Here is a 23,264-nt window from a genome sequence, read left to right as displayed (position 1 = left end):
TTAAGGGGAAGCATTGTTGGGATTGATTTTCTCTTACTGGAAAGGTGGAGATGGTAATTGGATGGTGGGATGCTTAAAATGGAAAAATTGACCCCACTGGGGTCAGTGGGGTGGGGATACTTATTAAAGCTAAGCAGTAAATGGGCAGATGGAAAAACCCACTGCTGCTGCTGCTGCTAAGTCGCTTCAGTCGTGTCTGACTCTGTGTGACCCCATAGATGGCAGCCCATCAGGCTCCCCTGTCCCTGGGATTCTCCAGGTAAGAACACTGGAGTGGGTTGCCATTTCCTTCTCCAATGCATGAAAGTGAAAAGTCAAAGTGAAGTCGCTCAGTTGTGCCTGACTCTTAGCAACCCCATGGACTGCAGCCTACCAGGCTCCTCCATCCATGGGATTTTCCAGGCAAGAGTACTGGAGTGGGGTGCCATCGCCTTCTCCGGGAAAAACCCATAAATTTGAATAAAAGGGAAGAGATATAGGATAGTAACTCAAACAGGAAATGACAGTATGGTGGTTTAGGAGTAATTTGTGTAAACAAAGAGAATTAAGGGTCAAGCAAAGGGGTTAATTAATAAAGCAAATTCCCAGAGGCTGTCAGCAGGAATATAAACTAGGGCTCAAGTGGGAGGGATTAGTATTAATAAAATTGGAGGGGACATTAGTGAGAAAAGCGAGAGAATAAGGAACAAGAAAGACAAACAGTTTGTGGAGAATGGGATGAAAGCTATTGGAGCTCAGATTGAATCATTTAATCCTATCACTACATTAGGAATCTAGGTTATCTGCGGGGAATGAGCAGGTAAATGAAGACTAGGAGCTTGAAGGATACAGAAGCAATTGGAAGCACCTCTTTCCTTGGGAAAGGAGTAAAAGATGGATAAGAGTTGTACAGCAGTGAGGGGTGAAGAGTAAGAGAAGTTCAAGTCTTTGAGGAAGGTGATAGATTAGCTTAACTTCCTGTGTCTCTCTGTAAAGGTGGAAAGCACAATGAGCTACTTCTATGGGTTGATTTATATAATGTAACAGGTTATAAAGGGAGAAGGCAATGGCAACCCACTCCAGTACTCTTGCCTGGAAAATCCCATGGACGGAGGAGCCTGGTGGGCTGCAGTCCATGGGTTAACTAAGAGTCGGACACGACTGAGTGACTTCACTTTGACTTTTCACTTTCATGCATTGGAGAAGGAAATGGCAACCCACTCCTGTGTTCTTGCCTGGAGAATCCCAGGGACAGGGAGCCTGGTGGGCTGCCATCTATGGGGTCACACAGAGTTGGACACAGCTGAGGCGACTTAGCAGCAGCAGCTACAGGTTATAAAATTGATCACATAGAAACAATGGTACCTTAAATCATTCTTGAGCTCCAGATACAGACCCCCTTACTTACTAAACCTACTTGTTTGTTCTGATGGTGTCCAAAACACTCTACTGGAAGGCCAAAAGAAATCTAGCTTCAGCCTCTTATATAATAAATTAATAAATAAATAAACAGAAGTAACCCCAACCCCCACCTCCTCTGGTATTTCCTATTATGATTGCCAACCTAGGCTCCAGAGGTAGGAAATTCAGAGCATTTTCCTATCCCTCACTCTCCAATCCAATTAGACACTAATTTCTACAAATTCTACATTGTAAACACCTCTAAAAGTTTGATACTCCTATTGGGATTACTTATAAACTGTTGTGAAATAACATTCATATTTTATGTCAAGACAAGAAAAATCTAAACATAAAAAAGTCTTTCTGCCTGTTGTCCTCCCCTCCCACTGTGCGTTTTATATCTACATCATGATTGACTAAACCTCCCCCATCAGCAGGAATACCTGCTCAACCATAAAGAGAAACCTTCTCCTAGCATCAACAAGACAGCTCCTTAAAAGATAACATTCCTTCTTGAGCTTGTGAGTGGTCACATGACTCACCACAAGGACACCTAGATCTAGATCATGTAAACTGTCAATAATACTTCATTTAGTGTACAGCCCTCTGTCTCAAAAAACTTACATAACTGTGCCTTGACTGCTAATGGACAGAAGAGTTCTCAGAGCTTTCTGAGTTGTGCTTTCTGGGTTATGATCCTCAAATTTGGCTCGAATAAAAATTTCCATTCCTTTCTTAGATTGATTGATTAATTTTTCATTGACACTGTCCAGAATCTTAGGTTTGCATATGCCAAATTGGGACATAAGGGAATGAGGCAGATTAGTTATGTTCTAACTCAGGCGTAGAGGAAACTAACTCTCTCAGGTCAAATTCCTTGGATGGCTAAACTGTAATGGGCTTACAGTCTCCAGTTCCAATTTGTACAGGAGCACAATATGTGGTCTCACATCAATACATGGGGCCTTGGCACTTCCCTGGTGGTCTAGCAGCTAACACACTAAGTTCCCAATGCAGGGAGCCCAGGTTCGATTCCTGGTCAGGGAACTAGATCCCACACTCCACAGCTAAAAATCCTGCATGCTGCCACTAAGACCTAGTGCAGCCAAAATAAATATTAAAGAAAGAAAAGAAACAAAAACATACACTTTAAAAAAATACTTGAAATGTATTAATACTTGAAATGTCTTAAAATGCATCTCTAGTCTAGACTTCTTTCCTCAAGATGGTTTTGAGTCTCAGTATCCTTTTCTGCTGACTGTTTTGAGTCTCAGTATCCTTTTTTGGATGTGAGAGTTGGACTGTGAAGAAGGAGAATTAATGCTTTTGAACTGTGGTGTTGGAGAAGACTCTTGAGAGTCCCTTGGACAGCAAGGAGATCCAGCCAGTCCATTCTGAAGGAGATCAGCCCTGGGATTTCTTGGGAAGGAATGATGCTAAAGCTGAAACTCCAGTACTTTGGCCACCTCATGCGAAGAGTTGACTCATTGGAAAAGACTCTGATGCTGGGAGGGATTGGGGGCAGGAAGAGAAGGGGACGACAGAGGATGAGATGGCTGGATGGCATCATTGACTCGATGGACGTGAGTCTGAGTGAACTCTGGGAGTTGGTGATGGACAGGGAGGCCTGGCGTGCTGCCATTCATGGGGTCGCAAAGAGTCAGACACGACTGAGTGACTGATCTGATCTGATCTGATCCTTTTCTGCCACTGGGCTGTTGTCAAGCACTCCTAGTTCTACCGAGGCTAGATTCCCTAATGTAGAAACTTGAGAATTCGTGTTGGAAGTCCTGGTTCCTTTCCACCCTAGGATTCTTATGCATATTGATTCATTGCCTCCTTAAGTTCTCTACTTGATGTCTGTTAGGCATCTCATCCTCACCATGTTCAAAGCAAACCATGAACTTCCTGTTCCTTACCACCCTTAGACCTGCTCCTTGCAAACTGTTCCTCATCTTAGTATCAGCTCCACTTTTCCAGTTGTTCAGACCCAAACCCTTGGGGTCACTCTTAAAGTTTTACAATTTTATTTTATATATTTATTTTTGGCTGCACTGGGTCTTTGTTGCTGCATGGGTTTTCTCTAGTTGCAGCGAGCAGGGGCTACTCTCTAGTTGCAGTGTATGGGCTTCTCATTGCAGTGGCTTCTCTTGTTGCAGAGCATGGGCTCTAGGGCCTGTAGGCTCCCCAGTTGTGGCTTGAGAGCACTAGACCATGGGCTCAGTAGTTGTGGCACATGGACTTAGTTGCCTGTGGCATGTGGGGTCTTCCCAGATCAGGGATCAAATCCATGTCCCATGCACTGCAAGGTGGATTCTTAACCGTTGGACCACTGGGGAAGCCCCAATTAGGCGGGGAGCATTCTTGAATGTTTTCTCACAACCCACATCCAATCCATCAGAAACTCCTAACCCGAATCGGGCCACATCTCATCATCTCCTCAGCTGCTGCCCTGGGTTCCTGCTCAGATTATTACAGTAGCCACTTAATTGGTCACCTGCTTCCATTCTTACCTCCCTAGAGTCTATTCTAAGCATAGAGGCCTGAGTGACCCTGTTAAAACAAAAGTCTAATTTTATCATGACGTTGGGCCAATGACTTCCAACCTCATGCAAAGAGAAAGCCAAATTCCTTATGGTAGCCTCTAAAGACCTGCACAGTCTGGACTCCCCTCTCTCTCTAACCTTTTCTTCTGCTTTTCCCCTCATTCTCACTCTCTAGCCATTTCCTCTGCCTGGAACACTCTTCCCCCAGACAGTCACATGGCTCAGCTCTTCCTTCAAGTCAGAGAGGGCTTCGTGTTTAGCTAAAACAGCACTCATTACTCTCTAGCATCCTCACTAGATTTCATTTTTCTTCCTACGTCACTTCTCTTCCCCAAATGCAGTATGATCTCCTCAGAGGCTTTGTCTTTTCCTTAATTCCTAGTACAGTGCTTAGTACACACTAGGGGCCAGATAAATATATGTTATGTAAAACAGAATAATGTAATTTTGCATTTCTAGAAAATCTTTATGTTTTCAGGGCACTATGTAAAGTAACTAAATTATATAAGGAAACTTAGAAGCTATGTTTTATTTTACAAATGATGAAACTAAGATCCATTCAGTAAGTTGTGCTAGAACTAGAATCTAGATCTCCCAACCCTGAATCCAGGGATCTACTTATTCAGAGATTTGTTTTAGATCAGTTATTATCCTCACACTGCCAATGGGGAAACTCAGAGGCAATATAGGAAGGGACCTTACCAAAGGTCATCTTATCTATTCACACTAGAAACCAGAATTCCCAGTTCCTAGTAGTTATAATGGCTTTGAGAGTTTACATTCTTGTCAGTGAGGAGTCAATAAAGTTGTTACTTCAATAGGTTGTTATTCTAATCTTTGCCTCCCCAACCTGCCAGAGTCTTTCATTTTGCATTTCACTCTGTCTTTGTCTCTAGAGGTCAGAATGATTCTGTTGCTGTCTCAGTCAATTCAGTCACTCAGTTGTGTCTGACTCTGCGACCCCATGGACTGCAGCATGCCAGGCCTCCCTGTCCATCACCAACTTTTGGAGCTTACTCAAACTCATGTCCATCCGGTCAGTGATGCCATCCGACCATCTCATCCTCTGTCGTCCCCTTCTCCTGCCTTCAATCTTTCCCAGCATCAGGGTCTTTTCAAGTGAGTCAGTTCTTCACATCAGGTGACCAGAGTATTGGAGTTTCAGCTTCAGCATCAGTCCTTCCAATGAACACTCAGGACTGATCTCCTTTAGGATGGACTGGTTTGATCTCTTTGCAGTCCAGTGGACTCTTGGGAGTCTTCATCACTACAGTTCAAAAGCATCAATTCTTTGGTGCTCAGCTTCTTTATAGTCCAACTCTCACATCCATACATGACTCCTGAAAAAACCATAGCTTTGACTAGACAGACCTTTGTTAGCAAAGTGATGTCTCTGCTTTTTAATATGCTGTCTAGGTTGGTCATAACTTTTCTTCCAAGGAGCAAGCGTCTTTAATTTCATGGCTGCAGTCACCATCTGCAGTGATTTTATCACAGACAGAAAATAAAGTCTGACACTGTTTCCATTGTTTCCCCATCTATTTGCCATGAAGTGATGAGACTGGATGCTATGATCTTAGTTTTCTGAATGTTGAGTTTTAAGCCAACTTTTTCATTCTCTTCCACTTTCATCAAAAGGCTCTTTAGTTCTTCTTCGCTTTCTGCCATAGGGTGGTGTTATCTGCATATCTGGGGTTATTGATATTTCTCCCAGCAATCTTGATTCCAGCTTGTGCTTCTTCCAGCCCAGCATTTCACATGATGTACTCTGCATAGAAATTAAATAAGCAGAATGACAATATGCAGGCTTGATGTACTCCTTTCCGTATTTGGAACCAGTCTCTTGTTCCTGTCCAGTTAACTGTTGCTTCTTGGCCTGCATACAGATTTCTCAGGAGGCAGGTAAGGTGGTCTGGTATTCCCATCTCTTTAAGAATTTTCCACAGTTTGTTGTGATCCACACAGTAAAAGGCTTTGGCATAGTCAATACAGCAGAAGTAGATGTTTTGCTTTTTCAGTGATCCAGTGTATGTTGGCAATTTGATCTCTGGTTCCTCTGCCTTTTCTAAATCCAGCTTGAACATCTGGAAGTTCTCAGTTCATGTACTGTTGAAGCCTGGCTTGGAGAATTTTGAGCATTACTTTGCTAGTGTGTGAGATGTGTGCAATTGTGCGGTAGTTTGAGCATTCCTTGGCATTGCCCTTCTTTGGGATTGGAATGAAAACTGACCTTTTCCAGTCCTGTGGCCACTGCTGAGTTTTCCAAATTTGCTGGCATAATAAGGGCAGCACTTTCACAGCATCGTCTTTTAGGATTTGAAATAGCTCAACTGGAATTCCATCACCTGCACTAGCTTTGTTCGTAGTGATGCTTCCTAAGGCCCACTTGACTTTGCATTCCAGGATATCTGGCTCTAAGTGAGTGATCATACCATTGTGGTTATCTGGGTCATGAAGATCTTTTTTGGATAGTTCTTCTGTGTATTCTTGCCACCTCTTCTTAATATCTTCTCTTCTGTTAAGTCCCTACCATTTCTGTCCTTTATTGTGCCCATCTTTGCATGAAATGTTCTCTTGGTATCTCTAATTTTCTTGAAGAGATCTCTAGTCTTTCTCATTCTATTGTTTTCCTGTTACTGTTGCTGTCTAAGCATTAATAAATAACCACTACTTTCAACCTAGACAGCATATTAAAAAGCTTTAGAGACATTACTTTGCCAACAAAGGACTGTCTAGTCAAAGCTATGGTTTTTCCGGTAATCATGTATGGATGTGAGAGTTGGACTATAAAGAAAGCTGAGTGCCGAAGAATTGACGCTTTTGAACTGTGGTGTTGGAGAAGAGTCTTGAGAGTCCCTTGGACAGCAAGGAGATCCAACCAGTCCAATCCTAAAAGAAATCAGTCCTGAATATTCATTGGAAGGACTGATGCTGAAGCTGAAACTCCAATACTTTGGCCACCTGATGCGAAGAACTGACTCATTGGAAACGATCCTGATGCTGGGAAAGATTGAAGGCGGGAGGGGAAGGAGACAACAGAGGATGAGATGGTTGTATGGCATCACTGACTCAATGGACATGACTTTGAGTAAACTCCGGGAGTTGGTGATGGACAGGGAGGCCTGGCATGCTGCAGTCCATGGGGTTGCTAAGAGTCGGACAAGACTGAGCGACTGAACTGAACTTTTTCTTATACTTGGACTTCATCTTCTTTGACTTCGATAACAATGAGCTTGGGCTTCCCAGGTGGCACTAGTGGTAGAGAACCCTCCTGCCAGTGCAGAAGACAGAAGAGACATGGGTTCAATCCTTGGGTCAGGAAGAACCCTTGGAGGAGGATATGGCAACCCCTGTAGTATTCTTGACTGGAGAATCCCATGGACAGAGGAGTCTGTGGCCTACAGTCCTTGGGTCACAAAGAATCGGACATGACTGAAATGACTTAGCACGCACACAACAATGTGCTTGGGGTTAGGCTGTGGCTTTGTTCAGTCTGCTCTAACAAAATCCCATAAACACGGTGGCTTATTAACAACAGAAATTTATTTCTCACAGTTCTGGAGGCTGGAAGTCCAAGTTCAGGGTGCCAGCATGGTCAAATTCCAGTGCAGACCCTCTTCCCCATAGTAGACTGCCATTTTATCCTTGTATCCTCTCAAATGGCAAGAGAGCTCTCCGGGTCCCTTTTATAAGGGCACTAATTCCATTTATGAGGGCTCCGCCTCATGACCTAATTATTCCCCCTTAGCCCCACTTCCAAATACCATTACAGTGAAGGTCAGGATTTCAACATATGAATTAGGTCGGGGTCGGTTGGGGGAGAGGGGCAGGGGACAGAATACATTCAGTCCATTGCAGGCTCCCCGGGCCCTGATCAGAGGCCATGAAACCCCTCAATTAAGCAAACCAGCATCAAGGAAACAGGTTTCATGGCTCGTTAGGTGACCTACATTCCAGGTTATTTTTTTTTCCTCTTTGAAACAACTGTGGTTTACTATCAGTTGTTTCAGGCACAATAAAGGGAAAGAGCAGCCTGAATATAAAATTTGTTTCTTTGTTTTGAACACAAAGAATTTCCTCCTCCTCTTTTTCTTTTTCCCACAGTGTGTGAACCTGGCTCTGTCCCTTGGGTTCAGTACAAATAAACGGAGCTGCTGAGGGAACAGGGTAAGCAAGCTGATTTTTGTAGTTACAGGCTGTTCCACATAACCCATTTACAAGGTCAGTAGGGACCACAGCTTACCAAAACAAAGAGGTATGTAATTTTAAATGAGGAACTCTTGATCCATCAGAAACAAGCAAAGACCTTCCAGGGTTTCTAAATGGTTTATATTCCTGACTGTATTGCAATAGAAAATTGCTGGAGGGTAAGGAGAAAAGAACACAGACTAGAGGATCAAAATATTAAAGTGCTGTAAAAATAGAGTTCTGAGTACGGCCGGTGTCTGTTAGAACTCTGTACCAGCCTCTTTCCTTCATTGTATTCTTATAACTGAATGGGATCATTACAGGTTTGGATGATTTGGAGAAATAAACATGTAATTAAAGTTGTAGATATAAAAGTGGTTTCATATGGATGTTTTTAGAGAGAAGAACAGTGGTTAAGACATGAGAGCTTTAAAACCAACCTCCTGAGGAAAGGGCTGAGGATCCCAGCGAGGAAGGCTGGACTGCAGGCAACATGGGCCGGCATGTGCCTTTAGATAAGTTACTTCAACCCACGAGCCTCAATTTTCTCTTCTGTAAAGTGGAGATAACAGTAGTTTCTACCTCATAACCTCATAGACTTATTGTGACAGGTTAACAAGTGAAGGTGTGTAAACTCTTCATCCTGAGGGTGGAAGCTGAGTGGAGACACTGGTCCTGGAGGTGGGATGCTGGGGTGGAGTGTGGCTAAACAGGAGTTGGGGACTTCTATAATCAAAGAAATAAAAGCATTGGAAAAGAAGATGTTGATTGGGATTGGAGGGGCTAAGAGGTAGTAACACTTTCGTAATTCCGAAAGCTGAAATTGGGAGGAGAAGCCAAGCTGGGCTTCTGGGCTTTGGCTGGCTATGAGGAGAGCAATGAATCAAGCTCTGAGACCAAAAAAAAAAAGTCCTTTTTTTTTTTTTTTTCAATATCAGAGTTCTAAAGAACTAAGAGAAATGTCCCGATTTGGACTAGAGTGGAAGTAGGGACAATGGAAAAATGTTTTAACAACCAGCTGAGAGTGGAGATGAGAGCCTAATTTGTAGTATTCACCAGTTTCCATGATGTAAATACATCCATCGTTGCTGATTTCAAGCTGCCAATGCGATGTCTAACTGGCTCACCAAATTCCTAAAAATCTAAATTGTTGGCTCTAGTAGGCTCTCTCACACACCAATGAGTAGGAGGATTAGTATTACAAAAGAATCATATGGGGTTCAGATTAGGAAGCAGCCCACTGACTTGAAGTGGGAGAAACAGACACTGCTGCTGCTGCTAAGTCACTTCAGTCGTGTCCGACTCTGTACAACCCCATAGACGGCAGCCCACCAGGCTCCCCGTCCCTGGGATTCTCCAGGCAAGAACACTGGAGCGGGTTGCCATTTCCTTCTCCAATGCATGAAAGTGAAAAGTGAAAGTGAAGTCGCTCAGTCGTGTCCGACTCTTAGCGACCCCATAGACTGCAGCCTACCAAGCTCCTCTGTCCATGGGATTTTCCAGGCAAGAGTACTGGAGTGGGGTGCCATTGCATTCTCCGGAAAGAGACACTGGAAAAGGCCAAGTGCTTTCGGCCAAATTAAACTAATTATGGGCTTCCCTGGTGGCTCGGACGGTAAAGAATCTGCCTGCAATGAAGGAGACCCGGGTTTGATCCCTGGGTTTCCCTGGAGAAAGGAATGACAACCCAGTCCAATATTCTTGCCTGGAGAATTCCATGGACAGGGGGGCCTGGTGTGCTGTAGTCCATGGGGTCTCACACTTTCATTTCACTTTTTCACCTGAGTAACACGAGACTGTTTTACCTTTAAATTTCCCAACTGTGTACAATTTATGCACTGACTCCCTGGAATTGAGGTACTACTGGACTAATTAGGTAGGAAAAAACAAGTATTGGTGTATTTGAAAATGGCTGGCTCTGTGTCTTAGGAGGAGGTAAAAAGATAGCAGGAAAGTGAAAGAGGAAAGATTATCCTAAGATTCACAGTCTCTGAGTAAACCGCCCCTACCATCTCAGCTGCTGGCAAGGAGGTACAGTCACAAGGAAAGAAGTTTCTCAGGGGCCTTTCCACTTTGGGCTGCCAGGGGCTTTTTAGGTACATGAATAAATAAAATTATTAAGTAAACATTGCTATAAATAGAAAAGAGTTCCAGACTCCAGGATATGGTCTACTTACTGAAATAATAATGTAGATGATTGGAGAATGTGAGTAGTTCTTTTTAATTTTCTGCAAGAGTATATTACCTGTCTATCCTGAAGGGACAGGGGAGGAGAATCATGGAAATGGGTATTAATTACAGGAAAGATCAGAAAAAGCTTAAGAAGGATTGGCTCTGGGATATAAAGTGGGAATACAGGGGAAACACAACCTACTCAGTTGCTTCATTTGGTCAGTGTGAGGAAACAACCCCCAAATACAGTATTTTTAGGGATTATAAGGCAGGTTTGAAAAAGCCATGTGATGTCTCAGTGGAAATAAAATGTGAACTTTCAGAGATGAAAGCCAGTCTTCTGTGGTAGTCTCACAGAATGGAGCTTACATTTCACATAAAGTCCTAATGGAAGAGAAGGCCAAAACCCTGCTCCAGTCATGAGGGAGGAGAAATTCAAAAGAAAATATTTGCAGAGAACAGTAAGTGAAAGTTAAAGGATCTGAGGATTATTTTTCCCATATTACCTAGAAGATAATGTCCTGCTCTTCTCTATTTACAAAGGGTAAAGAGAAGAAGGGAAAAAAATGCTTCAAAATACATTTATTTTATTTTATTATTATTTTATGTAGAGGGCTCCCATGCCCCCTGCATTGGGAGCACAGAGTCTTAACCATTGGAGGGCCAGGGAAATTCCAAGATTTTAAAAATGCTTATCATAAAGAAGGTGGTTGGACATAACTGTGAGGAGTCTTGGCTGTTCTTTGGAGGTCTTGAAAGTAGGACAGATTCTCTTTTTCTTATTATATTAGCCTTGCCTTGAAAAATTCAACAAATGACTTCTAGGACATCCTTTCCTTGTGAACTAGTGCCAGCAGCAGGCTAACATAGGGCCAAGAAGTAAAAGAGGCAACTGCCATTTTAGGCATTTGTTCTGGGTTCCACCTCCTGTGGTTCAGAGTAAATTATTTCAAGTCTCAAGACCTTATTTCCCACAGTTCCAAATAAATATCCTTGTTAAAAACTTATTTTTGAAAACTTTTCCAAGGCACTATTGAGTTGAGTTCAGTTCAGTTGCTCAGTCATGTCCAACTCTTTGTCACCCCATGGACTGCAGCTTGCCAGGCCTCTCTGTCCATCACCAACTCCCATCTCATCCTCTGTCGTCCCCTTCTGCTCCTGTCTTCAATCTTTCCCAGCATCAGGATGGTTTCAAATGAGTCAGTTCTTCTCATCAGGTGGCCAAAGTATTGGAGTTTCAGCTTCAGCATCAGTCCTTCCAATGAGTATTTAGGACTGATTTCCTTTAGGATGAACTGGTTGGATCTCCTTGCAGTCCAAGGGACTCTCAAGAGTCTTCTCCAACACCACAGTTCAAAAGCATCAATTCTTTGGTGCTCTGGACATGGAACTGGACATAGAACAACAGACTGGTTGCAAATAGGAAAAGGAGTACGTCAAGACTGTATATTGTCACCCTGCTTATTTAGCTTATATGCAGAGTACATCATGAGAAACGCTGGGCTGGATGAAGCACAAGGTGGAATCAAGATTGCTGGGAGAAATATCAATAACGTCAGATATGCAGATGACACCACCCTTACGGCAGAAAGCAAAGAAGACCAAAGAGTCTCTTGAAAGTGAAAGAGGAAAGTGAAAAAGTTGGCTTAAAACTCAACATTCAGAAAAGTAAGATCATGGCATCCCATTACTTCAAGGCAAATAGATGGGGAAACATTGGAAACAGTGGCTGACTTTATTTTTCTGGGCTCCAAAATCACTGCAGATGGTGACTGCAGCCATGAAATTAAAAGATGCTTGCTCCTTGGGAGAAAAGTTATGACCAACGTAGACAGCATATTAAAAAGCCAACAAAGGTCCGTCTAGTCAAAGCTATGGTTTTCCCAGTAGTTATGTATGGATATGAGAGTTGGACTATAAAGAAAGCTGAACACTGAAGGCACAATTGGAATAGGAAATGTTTTGTTCTAAATTGCTATATGAGCACAAAATATCCCTATACATTACTGCTGCTGCTGCTGCTAAGTTGCTTCAGTCGTGTCCAACTCTGTGCGACTCCTTAGACGGCAGCCCACCAGGCTCCCCTGTCCCTGGGATTCTCCAAGCAAGAACACTGGAGTGGGTTGCCATTTCCTTCTCCAATGCATGAAAGTAAAAAGTGAAAGTGAAGTGTCCAACTCTTAGTGACCCCATGGACTGCAGCCTACCAGGCTCCTCCATTCATGGGATTTTCCAGGCAACAGTACTGGAGTGGGTTGCCATTGCCTTCTATGTATACATTACTTGTAACATGTAATTTGTAACTGGACAGAAATAAGTTCTTCAGTATTACTGGTAGCCTAGCAGAGAAAACACTAAAAAACCCAAGGTTTGATTTTATCTGAATTCACTTCTCTTTACTATGTGTGGATCCTATATATGATGACATAAAGCCCAAGCTTCCCTGAGCTGGAGTAAGTATTCAGCACTTCTTTCCCTAAAGCATTGTAAGACTCCAACAAAAGTCCAATATATAAGAATGTATCTAATGTACTGGTGATTCCAAGAAGACCCTGACTGAAGCATGTTTTCAACTTTGCTCATTTTTGTACAACTCTCATGTACAGCAGAAGTCTCAAGTCAGAGTATTTCAGAATATTAGGGCTGGAGGAGGCCTTAGAGATGACCCTGTGTATGCCCCTGATACTGCACACACAAAGCCTGGGGTCCAAGGAGGAGGAGTGCCCGTCCAAAGTTATAGTGCCAAAAATGGCAGAGCACTAGCTCTCTCTTAATAACTCAATATGTTTGTGATCAGTTCTGGAAACTGTCAGCTAGAAAGTAAGCCTTTCCTCACTCAGTAATTTTTAGACCCATAAAGACCTGTTTACATAAAGGTTAAAATTTTAACTGTCCACGCAGGAAAAAGATTCCCCACCCCTCCAAAAATAAAATCCAGCAGGGGGCAGAAAACTTAAATGTGGATCCCAACTTAAATACGGATGCTTAAAATGATTTTCACATGCAAGATGCAGCTTCATCTCTGAATTTGTCTGCCACCACCACCACCTTAGAACCACGTGGTGCCATACTAGGTGTATGCACTCTGAATTATGTATCTCATTTAGTCCCTACAACAGTGTATCGACCTATGAGTTATACATTGTCCCCATTTTATAAGGGAGGTAATTCAGAGATATTAAGAAATTTGCTGAAGCAAAATTTGCTAGAAAGCAAAAAATGCCAGAATCCAAAACAAGGTAATCAGGACTACAAAGCCCTTAAAGATAGTGTGATTCCTCAGGGGCAATCTGCTTGAATGTGAGGAGGTAGGGAGTTAGAGGAAGAAAAAGTATTTTGTTAATGAATTGTATGAAAACAGAATCTAAAAATAAAATGCCTATTAATATATTTTTTTAACTTTTTATTTTGTATGGGGGTATGGCCAGTTAACAATGTTCTGACAGTTTCAGGTGAACAGAGAAGGTATTCAGCCATACATATACATGTATCCATTCTCCCCCAAACTAAATGTCAATTTTTCACTCACCACACTGAACTATTCCCATCCAGGTTACTAGTGACTTCTGTGTGGCTAAATCCTTGGTCATTTTTGAGTTCTCATCTTGTTTGGCCTACTGGTAGCATATGACACTGCTGATCATTCCTTCCTTAGTTTCCAGGACTTCACACTCTCAGGTTTCCTCTGAACTCACTGACTGTTCCTTCTCAGTGTCCTTCATGGGATCTGCCTCCTCTCCCAGAGCTCAATCCTTGGTCCTCTTCTCTCCTGTTTCTATACTCATTTCCTTAGTGATCTCGCCCCATGTCATGCCTTTAGGATGGCACTTAGATATATATCTCCACCCAGATCTCTCTCCCTTGAGATCCAGACTCTCATATCTAGCTATGTCCTGAGCATCTCCACCTCTACATGGACATCTCAACGTCTGGATTTAACATCACCAAAGACAAACCCCTGATAATATCCCCTTCCAAGCCTGCCCCATTCCCAACATTTTACATCTGTTGATGGCAAAATCATCTCTTACTCATTCAGGCTACAAATCCTGGAAAAATGCTTGGCTTTTCTTCCCCCTCATATGTGAGCCTTCAGGAAATCATTTTGGCCCTATCTTCAGAATGTAACCAACTGTAACCACTTTCTGCCACTTCCTCTACTACCACTCTGGTCTGAGTTTCCATTGTCTCTCAAAGGGCACTGCAGTAAGTTACCATCCTCCTTCTCCCTGTGCCCTCCTATAATCTGTTCTCAACACACCAGAGGGATCTTAAAAAAAAGGTAGTCAGATCATGTCACCACTGTTTTGTACCCTACTTTGGCTCCCTGTGTCAGGGGTAAAACCACGGGACCTTTTTTTCTCGGTTTGTTGCTTACGTACTGAATAGCAAAATCAATCAGCCATGCATATGCATATATCCCTCCCTTTTGGACTTCCTTCTCCTTAGGGTCACCACAGTGCATTAAATAGTTTCCTGTGCTATACAGTATGTTCTCATTGGTTCCCTATTTTATTAATAGCATCAATAGTGTAAATGTGTCAATCCCAATCTCCCAGTTCCTCTCATCTCACCCCCTTTTCCCTTTGGTATGCATATATTTGTTCTCTGTGTCTCTGTCTCTATTTCTGCTTTGCAAATAACATCGTCTATACCATTTTTTCTAGATTCCACATTCTATTCTGTTCAGTCGCTCAGTTGTGTCCGACTCTTTGCGAACCCATGGACTGCAGCGCACTCAGGCTTCCCTGTCAGTCACCAACTCCCGGAGCTTACTCAAACTCATGTCCATTGAGTGGATGATAGAATCCAACCATCTCATCCTCTGTCATCCCCTTTTCCTCCTGCCTTCAGTATTTCCCAGCATCAGGGTCTTTTCCAATGAATCAGTTCTTCACATCAGGTGGCCAAAGTATCGGAACTTCAGCTTCAGCATCAGTCCTTCCAATGAATATTCAGGACTGATTTCCTTCAGGATTGACTGATTTGATCTCCTTTCAGTCCAAGAGTCTCTCAAGAGTCTTCTCCAACACCACAGTTCAGAGGCATCAATTCTTTGGCGCTCAGCTTTCTCTATGGTCCAACTCTCACATCCACACACAACTCCTGGAAAAACCATAGCTTTGGCTAGATGAACCCTTGTTGGCAAAGTAATGTCTCTGCTTTTTAATATGCTATCTAGGTTGGTCATAGCTTTTCTTCCAAGGAGCAAGCGTCTTTTAATTTCATGGCTGCAGTCACCATCTGCAGTGATTTTGGAGCCCAAGAAAAATTAAGTCTGACGCTGTTTCCATTGTTTCCCCATCAATTTACCATGAAGTGGTAGGACTGGATGCCATGATCCTTGTTTTTTAAATGTTGAGTTTTAAGCCAGCTTTTTCACTCTCCTCATATATGTGTTACTATACAATCCCTGGTGGCTCAGATGGCAAAGTGTCTGCCTACAATGTGGGAGACCTGGGTTCAATCCCTGGGTCGGGAAGATCCCCTGGGAAAGGAAATGGCAACCCACTCTGGTACTCTTGCCTGGAAAATCCCGTGGACGGAGGATCCTGGAAGGCTACAGTCCATGGGGTTGCAAAGAGTCAGACATGACTGAATGACTTCACTTTCACTTTCTACCATGTTTATATTTCTCTTTCACTTACTTCACTCTCTATGGCACTCTCTCTAGAACCCCAGGACTTTGTAGTAGCTTATATGAAGCCACAAGATCTGGCTTCCATTGCCTCTCCAACCCTCACCTCCTACTGTTCATCTCTTCCAGTCAAGCTGGCCTCCTGCTCTCCTTCCAGGAACACTAAACTCTCACCCTTGCCTGGGGGGCCTTGGCTCCAGCTTCTCAGTATTCTGGTACTGCTCTTCTCACAGGGTCCTGACTAGCCCCTCAGGATCATCAACTCTGTTCACATCTCACTTAACATTAAGGCTAACCTTGCCCATCTTGCTTACATTGCAGCCTCCTCCCACACTCTCCCCTCCCAGCACCCTCATCCCACTTTACTTTGCTCTTTTCTTCTATAGTTTACTTATGTTCATTGTTTATCTTTCTTCCCTATCCTGCTCTAGAACATTCACTCCATGACACAGAGACCTGTTTTGTTCACATACTTATTTCCAAGCACCTAGAAACTCTGCTAAATATATATTTGTGGAATGAATTTAAAAATGGGAAAGCACTACCTATTAAGACTAAAATATCTAACAACAGACTAAAGTGCTAGTTATTCCAAATTTCAGAATATCTCGCCACACAATAGGTGCTCAATAAGCATTTGATGAATGAAGGGAATTATGTACTGTAATTTGAAAAGGAATCTCTGCACACATTTCCACAGCATCCATTTTGTGTGTATGAGTTGGAGTGTATCTTGAGTTCTGCCTATTCAGTATCTGAAACTCATTTTGCCGTTTTCTACTTCAGGAAAAAGCTCTTTAACATATTCTTCTACTATTCAGTAGAATATTTCTTTTTTAAATTGAAGTACAGTTGATTTACAATGTTGTGTTAGTTTCAGGTGTAAAGTGCTTGAGTTACATATATATATGTATTTCAGATTGTTTTCCCTTGCAGGCTATTGCAATATATTGAGTATAATTCCCTGTACTGTACAGTAGGTCCTTGTTGATTATCCATTTTGTACATAAAGTGTTAGTCACTCAGTCGTGTCCGACTCTTTGCCACCCCATGGACTGTAGCCCACCAGGCTCCTCTGTCCATGGAATTCTCCAGGCAAGAATACTAGAGTGGGTAGCCATTCCCTTCTCCAGGGGATCTTCCCAACCCAGGGATCAAATCCAGGTCTCCTGTATTGCAGGCAGATTCTGTACCATAGTGTGTACTTATTAATCCCAAACTTCTCATTTGTCCTTCCTCTCCCTTCCCCTTATGTAACCTTAAGTTTGTTTTCTATGTCTGTGTCTGAGTATTTCCATAAATTCTATGACTCAGAGGTGGCTGAGGAATTTAAGAATTAGGATAACATGATGAAAGGGTTGCAGGAAGGGGAACCCCTTCCAGCAGTCTAACACTGAGAAATGAATCATCCAAGGAGACACACGTACTTATTATTGAAAGGTAGAGTCTGGCTGCTCGCTGCCCAAAAGTCAATAAACAGGCCCGGTTGGTGGCAAGGAAAGTTTGCTTTATTTCAGATGCTGGCAACTGGGGGGTGAGGGGGTGGGCAGACATCTGTCCAAAGGCTGATTCCCACCCCCGACAAGCAGGAGGAGAAGCTTTTATACAGAATAGGGTTTGGCTACATACAGAAACAGCATAGTCAGCTCTGACAGTCATCTTCAGATTGGTCATCGGTAGTCTGACTAGCATCATCTTGATTGTTTTAGGTACAGTTAATCTTCAGTTCCAGAGTCTGTTTGTTCCCATTTGTTTGAGAACAGTTCTTGGAATTGTGGCAGCTCATGTCCTGGGTACAGTCTGGTCATTATGTAGTTAACTTTTCCACCTGGGGTTTCAGTATCTGTAAGACAGCTCACAGGATATGGCTCAGAATATTATCTGTAGTCCTTGAGAGGGAACTAAAGGTCCTTGACTATGCTTAGTGACTACATTATTATTATTTCATCTCCTTTGACTGTTTTCCTTTGTTTCTGCATTTCTCACTTCTCTGATGAAATGTATTCTTAATGCTAAAGTTTTCCACAGACAACAGGCAGGCAGAGAACATGGCTGGGGGGAAGGATCATAGTGTCATGCTCAGTTTCATGCTGATAGAGCAAAAAGAGATTTTATTGAGAAGGGGTGCCTGGGCAGAGAGCAGGAGGGTAAGGAAACCCAGGAGGTCTGCTCTGACACATGGCTCACAGCCCAGATTTTATAGTAATGGGATTAGTTTTTGACTCAGGGTCCTTCCTGGTGGTGTGCACATCACTCAGTCAGGATGGATTCCAGCAAGGAGGATCCTGGGAGGTTGGTAGGACACTAGGCATGTCGTTTTGAACTTTTGAACTTTCCTGAATTCTCCGGGTTGGTGGTGGCTTAGTTTCCTGTTCCTTACCAGGACCTCCTGTGGTAAAGTAACTCACATGAATGGTTACTATGGTTCCTGGCAAGGAGGGGGATTCCAGTCAGTATTTCCCTTAACACCTCCCCATTCAGACACTGCATACTCAAGATGCTTCTTGGTAATCAAGGCAGAGGTCTCTTTCTTCTGTAATTACTCCCTGCTGAGATTCTTTGCCAACTGAGCTGGGGCTTTCCTGGTGGCTCAGTTGGTTAAGAATCAGCCTGCAATGTGGGACACCCAAGGTCTATCTCTGGGGGGGTGGGGGGGTGCGGGGGGAAATCCCCTGGAGAAGTAAATGGCAACCCATTCCAGTAATTTTGCCTGGAAAATCCCATGGATGAAGGAGCCTAGGGGCTACAGTCCATTGGGTCGCAAATGGACTTTATTTCTACTTTATTAGTAGAAAACAGAAAAAAGTCTCCCAGGCCTTTCTTGAGTGCCAAAGAGCAAGCGAAAGCAGTTACTAATAGGGCAACAGAGTTACAGGACACCTAGTTCTTCCTGAAGCCATAAAGATAACAATCTGATGCATTATCTTTGAGTTATTCTACAAAAACTAAAGACAGGCACCCAGGAGGCGGTAAATACAAGTCCACCACAAGCACACAGACTCCAGACTGGTTGGAACCAGAAGGTTGAGATTCTGGAAACACCACCCTGTTACCTCACCACTAACCAATGAGGTCCAGGAGCTGGTCAAGCAATCTATGACCCATTTCGCAGTCTTGCCTGAAAGTGATTGGAGGGTTCAGGTCTTTTGTGCACCCGACATCTATTCTTGCTTTTAGCCTTTGCAATAAATCTTTTTCTGCACCAAACTCCCAGGTTCTGGATTGTTTGGCTTCAGTGTGCCAGGGACACAGGAACTTGGGTTCCGTAACAAAGAGTGGTATACTTAGAGTAAGGCAGTGCAAGGCAGTTGAGGGCCTAACTCGCTCCAGCTGTGTGACCTGCAACTAGTTTAATTACTCTAAACCCTAGTTTCTTTATCTGTAAAAACGGGGGTAAGGCACAGCATTTGTCTAATGTATGACATGTGATTAACATTGTCTGAAAAACAAACAACTCTGCATAGTAAGCATCTGAAAAGTGAAAGCTATTATATGCACGTGTGCTCAGTCATGTCAGACTCTTTGAGACGCCAAGGACCGAAGCCCACCAGGTTCCTCTGTCCATGGGATTCTCCAGGCAAGAATACTGGAGTGGGTTGCCATTTCCTACTCCAGCAGATCATCCCCACACAGGGATCAAACCTGCTTATCTTGCCTCTCCTGCATTGGCAGGCAGATTCTTTACCACTAGCGCCACCTGGGAAGCTGGGGTTAGTATAATTAATTCCAGGCGGGGGAAAAACTGCTTTTGCACCAATTGGAAGGAGTTTGCTGTTGGGAACGAAAACGTTCATTTAAAAGGAGGTAGGAAAACAAGGGGGGAAAAGCAACAAAAAAGATGAGATTCAAGATTTCAAGTAGGTTTGTGGTGATTAGGACCTGGAATGGGGAACCATAGGTCTTCCTCTTGGAAGTCCCTCAGCTGCGAGAGCTGCGGGCGCCGGGGTTACCCGCGGTGGAAGCACCGGATCGTGTGGGAGGTCCTGATTGGGGGTGTGCGGCTGGAACTGGCTGAAGGCCACCTAGGCCGCCCTCCAGTGCAGGGTAGGGGGTCTGGAGCCCGGGGACCGGGCGGGCAGCGAGAGGAGCCGCGCCCCCAGGGCCCCGCGGCCGCTCCTCCCTTTACCTGGCGCCCCTCCTCGCTTACGTGTCGCCCACTGCCGTCCCCACCCTTCGCCTCCCTTCGCCTTCCAGTCGCCCAGTGCACCCTCTTCCTCACCCCACCGGCCCATTCTGCGGCCCCTGGATTCCTCCTCCCTTTCCTGGTGGTTCTGGCTGGGTCCGTTAGTTTGGTTTGAACTTTTGAACCCACCAATGAGCACCGTGCGCCCCTCCTCTCTCCGCCCGGAGGGTAAAACCCTGCGTAGGGCTGGGAGGCTGGGCCGCGGAGGCCGGGGCGGGGGCCGGGGCGGGGGCGGGGGCGGGGGCGGGTGCCGGTGCCCGCCCTCCTGACACGTGGCCTGGGTAGGGGTTTATAGGATCCCTCCCGGCCCCGGGCCTCTCACTACTTCTCCCCCGGACTCCTTAGTAGTCTGTCAGTGGGAGATCGTCGCGGCCGTCCTCTCCCCTGTTCCAGCCCCGCAGAACCGTACAAGTCTCCGTTATGGTGAGTGGGGGTCCCCGGGCGGTGGTGTGGGGGCACAGTGCGGAGTCCCAAGGGGCGTTGGGATCCCAGTGCGAGTGCAGCCACGTCCACGCCTCCGGGCAAACTGGTTTCTGGTGGCCGGGTTGGGAGAGTCGAGTTCACCTGGCTGACTCCTCGTCGGGCTCGAAGACGCGGCCTGGGTACTGCCTTGAGGGGAAGTGGAAAAGCCACTTGGTCCTAGAGAGGGGCCATTCATTGATTCGTTCGGGGCCGCTACTGCCCCAGAAAGGTCGGAGAACCTTCGCACTGGCTCCCAAGGACTTGTGAAAGCTACAAATCCATCCCATTTCTTGAAGTGATCTCACCTTCCCACAGCCTTCGGCAAAGGACCCCTGGAGCATCCCGTGTGCTCCAGCATAGTAGGTGCAGACGTTTCCTGGCGACCCCTCTCGTGTGCCCTGTGATTTGGTGCTGAGTCCACCTGTGGCCAGACTCTGGGAAAAGTTTCCAATTGCGGCTTCGTCACCTGTGGCCGGGATGGCGGGGGTTGGGTGGGCGAGGGGAGCTCTTGAAATTGCATCAATCCACTTGAAGGATGAAGGCAGGCTCCTCCTTTGAAGGAAATTACTGTCCCGTGTTTAACCCTGCATTTCTCGCGTTAATGTAGTGGGCTGTTTAATAGCTGAAACTTTCTGATTACAGGTTTTAAAAAGTCCATAAAAGAGATATTTATTTATAAAGTCACAGAGTAATCTAGTAATGACATAATATTCTTGCTTTTAAAGAAACATGAAATTACACACAACTTGAGTATTTTCTATTTAGTTGCCACAGGTTTTGGAAACAAGTATCTTAGGAAACATCTGTTGGAGGTCTATCTAAAGCAGGCCATGAGTATCAAATGCATCAAAATACCTTTTTTTAAAAAGGAATATAGTGAATAAATATTTACTTTTTTACGGACTACTTCAGTTATCAAAGGATGTCTGACTGTAACACTTGCTTGAGTGCTTTTTACTAAGCCAGACCAAAGGACACTGGTAAATGTGTAATTGAGTAAATAGTGGGAGTGTTTAAAGGGCAGGAAATCAGCAATAGCCCCAAACCTATGAAGACATACACTGGTTAGACTCTTATTTCACAAGGGACAGGTGCTGATTATCCTGTTAAGGCTAGACTAAGTGACACCATCACCGGTATCTCACTTCATTTTCCAAGTGGCCAGGGGAGAGTGGAGGGCAAGCAGTGGCCACAGCCTAAGCCATACTGTTGCACAATATGAAAAGTTTTTTAACTCAAAAACTTCATTAGAAGTGCTTCATTACGATGGCAGGGTCTTCTCAGATACTTATCTCCTTGGACCTGGGACTGTCATGGGCAAATATCTGGTTCTTTCGTGGTTTCTAGGGCTGTGGAATGTCCAGAGTCCAGTTAAAGGTAAACACGATGCAGTGGTTAAAAGTCATGGGTTCATCACAACAAACACCCTTTTCTCCCACAGCCTTAGAGCTGGGCAAGTAGATGCAGGTTAATAGTAAGCATGCTGATGTCAGCAGAGGATAATTGCTTTATGGGGAGTATGGTGAGAAGGAGGGAACCATAAGTCAAAGGTTATGAGTAATTGGAGGTTTTGTCTTGGGGTTATGAGACTAGGCCCTTTGACATCTTAGGTGATGTTGAATTTTCTTTAGATTCCTGTTGTTGTTCATTTGCTAAGTCACGTCCGAGTCTTTGCGACCCTACGGACTGCAGAATGCCAGGCTTTCTGGTCCTTCACTGTCCCCTGGAGTTTGTTCAAACTCATGTCCATTGAGTTGGTGATGCTATCTAAACATCTCACCCTCTGCCACCCACTTCTTCTTTTGCCTTCAATCCTTCCCAGCATCAGGGTCTTTTCAAATGAGTCGGCTCTTTGCCTCAAGTTGCCAAAGTATTGGAGCTTCAGCATCAGTCCTTCCAATGAATAGTCAGGGTTAATTTCCTTTAGAATGGACTGGTTTGATCTCCTTGCAGTCCAAGGGACTCTCAAGAGTCTTCTCCAGCACCACAATTCAAAAGTGTCAATTCTTTGGTGCTCAGCCTTCTTTACACTCCAACTCTCACATCCATACATGACTATTGGAAAAATCACAGCTTTGACTATGTGGACCTTTGTTGGCAAAATGATGTCTGCTTTTTAATATGCTGTCTAGGTTTGTCATAGCTTTCCTTCTAAGAAGCAAGTGTCTTATTTCATCGCTGCAGTCACCGTCTGCAGTGATTTTGGAACCCAAGAAAATAAAATTGGTCACTGTTTCCACATTTTCCCCATCTATTTGCCATGAACTGATGGGACCAGATGCCAGCTTTTTCACTCCTCTTTCACCCTTATCAAGAGGTTCTTTTCTTTAGTTCCCATTCTCTTTATGGTATCATCTGAGGTTACTGATAGTTCTCCTGGGAGGCTTGATCCAGCTTATGATTCATCCAGCCTAGCATTTCACATGATGTACTCTGCATAGAAGTTAAATAAGCAGGGAGGTAATATACAGCCTTGATATACTCCTGTCTCAGTTTTGAACCAGTCCATTGTTTCATGTCTGTTTCTAACTGTTGCTTCTTGACCTGCATACAGGTTTCTCAAGAGACAGGTAAGGTGGTCTGGTATTCCAATCTCCTTAAGAATTTCCCACAGTTTGTTGTGATCCACACAGTCAAAGGCTTTAAATCCTATTAGCAGCTTTCAGAACCCTGAAACTCTCTTATTTGGAGAAAA

At 44.1% G+C, this 23,264-nt stretch overlaps 1 protein-coding gene across 13 annotated transcripts in view; it reads left to right on the top strand.

Annotated features, from left to right (window-relative positions):
• Nucleotides 1–23,264, top strand: part of LOC147371657 (tubulin alpha-1C chain) — a 91,432-nt gene that overhangs the window by 63,499 nt on the left and 4,669 nt on the right. Inside the window, exons 1-2 of one of the 13 annotated variants that reach the window (XM_086399629.1) lie at nt 19,604–19,728; nt 20,453–20,530. The exons of 6 other annotated variants lie outside the window; for them this stretch is intronic. In XM_086399629.1, coding sequence (XP_086255755.1) covers nt 20,528–20,530 — 3 coding nt within the window. In that variant the 5' untranslated portion in view covers nt 19,604–19,728; nt 20,453–20,527. 6 more of the 13 variants (XM_086399632.1, XM_086399631.1, XM_086399633.1 and 3 more) reach the window with 6 other exon arrangements.

The sequence above is a fragment of the Bos grunniens genome, chromosome 5 (genome assembly GCF_055505025.1).
Source record: "Bos grunniens cultivar Pamir isolate PY7600 chromosome 5, Bosgru_T2T1.0, whole genome shotgun sequence".
Taxonomy (NCBI): Eukaryota; Metazoa; Chordata; class Mammalia; order Artiodactyla; family Bovidae; genus Bos; species Bos grunniens.
Note: the sequence above shows the minus strand (reverse complement) of the source record. Positions and strands in the feature narration are given on the sequence as shown.